Source organism: Xenopus laevis, chromosome 8L (genome assembly GCF_017654675.1).
Source record: "Xenopus laevis strain J_2021 chromosome 8L, Xenopus_laevis_v10.1, whole genome shotgun sequence".
Taxonomy (NCBI): domain Eukaryota; kingdom Metazoa; phylum Chordata; class Amphibia; order Anura; family Pipidae; genus Xenopus; species Xenopus laevis.
The window spans coordinates 128,177,188-128,185,342 of record NC_054385.1 but is presented as its reverse complement, the minus strand read 5'-3'; the positions used below and the strand labels follow the sequence as shown (position 1 = coordinate 128,185,342).

Genomic DNA, 8,155 nt, shown 5'->3' with positions numbered 1-8,155 from the left:
GAAGGGGGAGGGGGAAGACTCCCTGCAGAAGATTGCATTTCTTACCCTGGGCTTCTTTACACGGCTCCTTGGTCTATAAAAAGACATTACTGCTCGGCTCTCGGCCTGTGAAGTCATGAGGTGTATTTATATAATGGAGAATCAGCAGATGGTGAGGGCTAAGACTTGGAGGGTGGGGGAGTGAGGCTCAACAAGCACAGTCACCCCCTGTCTGCTACTCACTGCTGAGAAACTCATCCTGCTCTGTAAACCTCAGAAACCAGACCATGTTCCTTCAAGAACTGGGCACATGTCACTTCATAACACAGAGCTGTGGTTAAAGGGGAAGTGCAGTTGACAGAGCTAACTCCATTCTGGGTAGGGGCTGCGCTTAGAGTTATAGCATATATAGATGTCCATGTATATATAGATGGTTCAGGTTTCAGGGTCAGGCTCTGATCCAATGAAAAGTGCAGCACTAGACAAATGTGGCCCTTAAGGCATTTATAGTAACAAGGTGTCTCAGTTTCATGCAGGGCAAAGAAAGATGCCGAGGGTTTACTGAAAACAAATCCGAGACTGGATGCTTGAGCTGCAGCGCCCTCTAATGGGCAGCTTGTGGTAATGCAGAAAAGTAGGAGAATTCAAATTTCACTTTGTCCCTAACGTAAAGGGCAGTGCCAAGCCGAACCGCCCATAAGTGCCACCAAACCACAGTCCCCACTATAAAGAAGTTCTGTGGATTCCCTGTTTGCAAAGGTAAGTTCACTTTAGTATTCCAGTCCATTAATGCTGTATCTGCACTCTTGCTACCGTCAGGTCATACTGAGAAGCCGCCAGTTGCTACTGTCAGGTCATACTGAGAAGCCGCCAGTCAGGAGGGGGGCAAAGCTGGAGGTTCCTCTTCATCGGAGTCAAATTCAACATTCTCATCCTTCACCCACTTGCCAGTCCCGTCAGGTATCCACCCAGAGCTGTGGAAATGAGAGGGGGTGAGTAGTGGGGTGCACGAACTGCCGCTCTCACTCCAATAAAGATGTGTGTGAAGCCATAGTGAGTGGCCCCGTGCAAGGGACAAAATACTTTGACGTGGACTGGAATGAAGTGGCAGCAAATACGGCCAGTGTATGGCCAGCTTAATGGCTAATGAGTGGCACACTCAGACTGCACAAGCACACACTCACAGGAGTATCTTCTAGTTGACAGAATAGTACTCCTCAATATAGGTATGGGACTTGTTATCCAGAATGCTCGGGAACGGGTTTTTCAGATAACAGATCTTTCTGTAATTTGGGTTATATGGGATGCACCAAATCCAGGATCCGGGCTTTTTCAGCAGGATTCAGGCGAACCGAATACAAATTCGGCTGAATGCAAAATAGTGGATTCGGTGAATCCCTAGTCTTCATACCTTAAAGGGCACCTATCACAGCCAAAATCAAACACATATTAACAATCTGACCAGTACAAGCTAAACACGTTTAATCAAACTACATATATAGTTTTTTGAAAAAACTGCAGGTTTTAAAAAAATCCCTTAATTTGTCAAATGGGTTCTTTCACTGAGGGAGGCCATATTGAGACTCTAACAGAGACTCTAATATGCAAATTTCAGGAGCATGCTCAGATTGTAACACTGCTTTGAGTATTCTACCCAGAATGCCTTGTTTTAGTAAACTCCTCCACTAGAAGTATCCACTAGAAGTGCTGCCACCTGCTAACTTCCAGCAGGGGGCAGCACTACTGTACAGCAGCTAACACACAGGTTTGGCTGATTTGAAAATAGCTTAGAAGGGTTGATAAGCAAACAAGGAATTTGAACTGAGCATGTGCGAGATTTCAGAGCTACAGTTGGCTGGGAAGATATAGGTAGGAGGAGCCAGTGAAATCCAAGATGGCTGCCTCAGCTAGAACTGCAGTGGAGATAGGGGAGATATTGCAGAAGGAATAGTGAGCTGATCATTTACATTATACAAACAATTCTAACTGTTTTAAAAATCGGATTTCTTGAACTTTCACATAGTGTATTTACTTAGTAAATGATTTTGGTCATGATTGGTGCCCTTTAAATCTGCTCAAAATAATTTAAAGAGAAGAAAACCTTTAAAATAAGTGAATGTAAAATTGACGAGGGGGATATTCTAAGCACTTTTGCAATTTACATTCATTGTTTTATTTTTATTTTTTTAAATTCCAAGATATTAAGGGATACATGTACTGTTAATATGAATTAGTTTTGTTACAACAGCGCCACCTGCTGGTCAGTTTCCCACCAGTCTGACCACCAAGTAGTCAAGGAAGTTGTCAGGAGAAATTAGTATAAAACCTCCAATAAGGATTAATTATATCTTAGTTTAAATCAATTTCAAGGTAGTTATATTAGTACGTAGAAAAATAACTTTTTTGTTTTAAATTTTTGATTATTTGGATAAAAAGGAGTCTATGGGATTTCCTGTAATTCAGAGCTTTCTGGATAACGGAACCAATACCTGTAAAAATAAAATTGGCATGTAATGGTTGTTGAAGTCCTATAGAAGTCAATGGGAGGGGTGCAGATCCTACCGCCTACTTTTTTTAATCAATTTGTTTTCAGATTTTTTTTTCTGATGGTTCAGCTTTTTTTTTTTTTTTTCATTTGTGCTTTTAAGATTTGGGGTTTTAGAGAAACCTCTGACACCACTCAAATTGGACTGTTGATAAATAGGCCTCCAAGTCTACTAGAAAATCATATAAACATTAAATAAACCCAATAAGCTGGTTTTTGCCTCCAATAAGGATTAATTATATCTTAATTGGGATCAAGTACAAGCTACTGTTTAATTATTAAAAAGGAAATCATTTTTCAAAATTTGGATTATTTGGATAAAATGGAGTCTATGGGAGACGGCCTTTCTGTAATTCGGAGCTTTCTGGATAATGGGTTTCCATATAACAGATACCATCCCTGCACTAGAAAATCATGTAAACATGAAATAAAGCCAATAGGCTGGTTTTGCTTCCAATAAGGATTAATTATATCTTAGTTGGGATCAAATACAAGCGACTGTTTTATTTTTAAACAGAAAAAGGAAATTTATAAAAATGTGAATTATTATTATAAATTGAAGTCTATGGTAGACGGCCTTTCCGTAATTCAGAACTTTCTGGATAACAGATCCCATACCTGAACTAAGAATTTTCTTGGAGGCTGGTAAGCCCAGCACAGTAATTCCTACCTCTTCAGCTGCAGGTAGTGCTCCATATTCCTCTCCCGTTCTGGGTCTGCAATTTCCTTCCTAAACTTCTCCTCGCCCTTCTTCTTGTGCCGACTGTTGTTCTTATTTGGTGGGATCTCATCTGGATAGAAGGGGGACGTAAGAGTTAATTACTCCAATGCACACAGTACTGCTGGGAGCTTTAGTTCAACTACATCAGGAGCACAGATTTGCCTCATATACTGATGACATTTACTTATGTATACAGTAGTAGCCTGGCCAGTCTATAACAATCTCATTGTAAGTGTCCAGTTGCCATCTTAATATCCCAGAATCCTCTCTGGTGAATTGCTCACCTGTGGGGCTGCTGCAGGGTCCAGTAGGGGGAGAATGTAGGGAGGTATGAGGTTGACTGGGCCCAGGTTGGGTGTCCAGAGGAACATTTAAGCCTGTGGTTGTGGACGGGCCAGAATGGGGATCATAGACGTTCCTGCTATTAGCTACTACCCTGCAATTAAAAAATGGCAAAAGATAAAGCAAATATAATTGTTGGCGATACGAGCCTTGTAACTGGACCACACGAACAGAGAACAAGGCATGGGCTTTATAGAGAGCAGTGACTATTAACAATATTAATCATTTATTTAATGGTCTGCCCCAATCATCTTACTTCTTGTTAGAGCAGCAGCTATTATATGGGGCGGATTTCAGCAGAGCATTCTGGGTAATCCTCTTGGTCTGGACCAGCAAAGGGGCAGGGCCTGGTGGAGGCTGGAAGATAGGAGAGTTAAAAAAAATGTTATATATTCTGGAGTTTCAGCCTTGTGTCAGTAGCTGTTATCTCATTAGCAGGCAAGATACAAGCTCCTTTCCCCGGTACAGAGAGATCCCATAAAACTATGGCAGTATAGGTATTTCCCTGTACTAAGCACAATTCAGCAGGAACAGCCCCTAAGTTTGCTCATAGTCTGTACAGAGAGACGCCATAAAACTATGGCAGCATAGGTATTCCTCTGTACTAAGCACAATTCAGCAGGAACAGCCCCTAAGTTTGCTCATAGTCTGTACAGTAAGATCCCATAAAACTATGGCAGCATAGGTATTCCCCTGTACTAAGCACAATTCAGCAGGAACAGTCCCTAAGTTTGCTCATAGTCTGTACAGAGAGATCCCATAAAACTATGGCAGCATAGGTATTCCCTGTACTAAGCACAATTCAGCAGGAACAGTCCCTAAGTTTGCTCATAGTCTGTACAGAGAGATTCCATAAAACTATGGCAGCATAGGTATTCCCTGTACTAAGCACAATTCAGCAGGAACAGTCCCTAAGTTTGCTCATAGTCTTTACAGAGAGATCCCATAAAACTATGGCAGCATAGGTATTCCTCTGTACTAAGCACAATTCAGCAGGAATAGCCCCCTAAGTTTGCAATACACAGAGAAATCTGCACACCTTTTCTCCTGCATCTTCTGCCCGTACAAAATCAAAGTGACGCCTTTTCTGGATCTCATTCTTGTGTTCCAACTTCTTGCCGTAATACCGCTGCAGGCCTGTAAGAGGGGAGGGTGTGAGGAGAGTCAGTGGCCAGGGTAGTTACTACAGACACCAGACTGCCCACATATAATTGCCAATGAGACTGTGAGTAAGCAGAGAATATGTGAGGGTAACACGGTGGGTGGGGCACAAAGGTGCAATGCAATGATAGGGAAGGAGACAGAATATAGATGTCTTTACTAGTCAGTAACTTACCTCCTAAGTGCTTCTTCCCAGTCCTGTGCACAGACAGCATATCGATGGTATTGAAGACCGGCCGGTGATGGCACACGGTGCAAGCGTAGCTACCACAAAGGACACAACACATTTACCAATGAGGGGAGAAGAGAGAGAGAGGAGAGAGAGGAGGGAGAGAAGAGAGAGAGGAGGGAGAGAAGAGAGAGGGGAGAGAGAGGACACAGAGAGAGAGAGACAGGGGGGGAGAGAGACAGAAGAGCGAAAGAGAGAGGAGGGAGAGAGGAGACAGAGAGAAGAGAGAGAGAGGGGGGGGAGAGACAGAGAGAGGACAGAGAGAGAGAGAGAGAGAGAGAGAGAGAGAGAGAGAGAGAGAGAGAAAGAGAGAGAGAGAGAGAGAGAGAGAGAGAGAGAGAGAGAGGAGGGAGAGAAGAGAGAGGGAAGAGAGAGGGGAGAGAGAGGGGAGAGAGAAGACAGAGAGAGAGAGAGACAGGGGGGGGAGAGAGACAGAAGAGAGAAAGAGAGAGGAGACAGAGAGAAGAGAGAGAGAGGGGGGGGAGACAGAGAGAGAAAGAGAGAGAGAGAGAAGAGAGGGGAGAGAGGGGAGAGCCCATCTAGGAACTACAAGTTGGATTTCCCAGTCCAAAGATCATAAATACTACACAGTAAAGAGAGTGACAGTAGACCTGTATATTGGGTTGTGGCTGGATGGAGGGGTGGGATTGATACTGGTGGCACAAGTCTGGGCAGCAAGGAGGGCAGGGTGGTGTCAAATAAAACCATACTGAAAGGGGAATGCTGGGAAATGTAGTTTTACAATAGCTAAAGCACTACAGGTATGGGACCTGTTATCCAGAATGCTTGGGACCTTTCCATAATTTGGATCTTCATACCTTAACTGCTAGAAAATCATATAAAACATTAAATAAACCCAAAAGGCTGGTTTTGCTTCCAATAAGGATTAATTATATCTTATGGGATCAAGTACAAGCTACTGTTTTATCATTACTGAGAAAAAGGAAATCATTTAAAAATAATTGGATTAATGTATTATAATGTATGGGCCTTTCCGTAGTTCAGAACTTTCAGGATAACGGGTTTCTGGATAACGGATCCCATACCTGTACTCGCAGCCTCTCGGTGGCATAGCGGATATACAGTGAAACCTCAATTTTACATCCCCTGATTTTAGGTATTCCCTCAATTTACATTGTGTTTTTGTGGTCCCAGCTATATATTATACATAATACATTTCCCTGATTTTACATGTTTTTATTCTGGTCCCTTGAATAAGGTAACATGGGGATTGTAGTGTACCTATCAGAGGCCCAAACCCAGGGAACCAATCAGTGGGGAGCTTTCTCACCTGCCATTTTTGAGCAGCAAAGCCTCATCCTCCGGGATGTAACTGGCCAGCAGATCTGCAACTCTCCTCTTCTGTAGAGAGGAAAGAATTGGGATCATAAACATGCTCATTAACCCTTTCCCACCCTCCCTGGACCATACTCTGCCCCACATTATTTATATCCTTCACATCGGGGCTTGGATATAAACACGGGGCTCACGTATTAAGACCGGGGCTCGCGTATTAACACCGGGGCTCGCGTATTAAAACCGGGGCTCGCGTATAAACAAACACAGGGGCTCGCGTATAAACAACGGGGCTCTCGTATAAACACCCGGGATCGCTTATAAACACCCGGGATCGCGTATGAACACCCGGGCTCGCGTATAAACACCTGGGCTCGCGTATAAACAACGGGGCTCTCGTATAAACAACGGGGCTCTCGTATAAACTCCCGGGCTCGCGCATAAACACCGGGGTTCGCGTATGAACACCGGGGCTCGCGTATAAACAACGGGGCTCTCGTATAAACACCCGGGATCGCTTATAAACTCCTGGGATCGTGTATGAACACCCGGGATCGCGTATGAACACCGGGGCTCGCGTATAAACAACGGGGCTCTCGTATAAACACCGGGGCTCACTTATAAACATTGGGGCTCGAATATAAACACAGGGCTCGCATATAAACTCCGGGGCTCACGTATTAACACCCAGGCTCGCTTATAAACAACTGGGCTCTCATATAAACACCCGGGCTCGCTTATAAACACAGGGGCTCGTGTATAAACACCGGGGCTCGCTTATAAACACCCGGGGCTCGCTTATAAACACCCGGGGCTCGCGTATAAACAAACACAGGGGCTCGCGTATAAACAACTGGGCTCTCATATAAACAGCAAAACAATTTACCTAATTTCCCCTAGGTCTCTCCTGGTGATAGTTGCCCGGTGCTGGCTGGAGGGGTCGGCGCCTCTCCCAGAAATATCAGCAAAGAAGATTAGCCAAACAACACAGGCTGGTGTAGCGGGGATCTCCCCTGCACGTTTATTTCGTCAAGTGATGTAACGTTTCGGGGGTGTGCCCCTTCATCAGACATCATGTCTGATGTCCCCGAAACGTTACATCACTTGACGAAATAAACGTGCAGGGGAGATCCCCGCTACACCAGCCTGTGTTGTTTGGCTAATCTTCTTTGCTCTCATATAAACACCCGGGCTCGCTTATAAACACAGGGGCTCGTGTATAAACACCGGGGCTCGCTTATAAACACCCGGGGCTCGCTTATAAACAATGGGCCGCAACCAGGCCTGGAATGGCAATCTGCGAGTTCAGGCAAATGCCAGAAGTGCTACTGAGAGCATCTCTGAACATAGACACTCACTATTTATTGGGCCTCTGTGTAACCCATGTCAACAAATCACTTTTTACAGCTGGCTGAAAAAGCCACTCACTGATTGGTTGCTACGGGTTACTTACTACCCCTGTGCCCAATCAGTAACGTCCCATGATTCCCCGTGGTGTTCTCTCTGTCTCACGCACCCCCTCCCCACACAGGTTATAACCCCCGTACCTTCAGCACGTTCAGCTGGCTACTATCATCCCCATCCCGTTTAAACGACATCCCCTAAGACTTGCAATCTGTAAATACGATAATACCGCGCGGCCACCGTACTCGTTTCTGGGGCCTCACGGGATATGTAGTTTATTTCCGGGACGTCCTGTAAGCGTCAGAGTGGGGAGGCGGAGTCTGGGTATGCCGGGACATGTAGTTCCGTGAGGCCGGCGAATCGTGTACAGAGCGTGTGCTGCACTACTCCTCCCGGCATGCCTTGCTGCTGTCACCTCTGTCCAGCTGTTGAGCCACTGGTCTGTGGTTGTTTTGTACTTGCCTGTGCTGGGAGCAGC

General features: G+C 45.0%; 2 protein-coding genes across 2 annotated transcripts in view; both read right to left on the bottom strand.

Moving 5' to 3' along the window:
- The window catches only part of LOC121397224 (CD48 antigen-like), a 626,518-nt gene that overhangs the window by 65,572 nt on the left and 552,791 nt on the right, over positions 1-8,155 (bottom strand). The gene's annotated exons all lie outside the window — the stretch shown is intronic.
- Positions 469-7,912, bottom strand: scnm1.L (sodium channel modifier 1 L homeolog). Its single transcript, NM_001096231.1, is given in 8 exon segments — positions 469-953; positions 3,195-3,315; positions 3,530-3,681; positions 3,844-3,944; positions 4,627-4,724; positions 4,924-5,012; positions 6,269-6,339; positions 7,821-7,912. Coding segments are annotated over 8 exon segments (783 nt in total). The 5' UTR covers positions 7,872-7,912; the 3' UTR covers positions 469-853.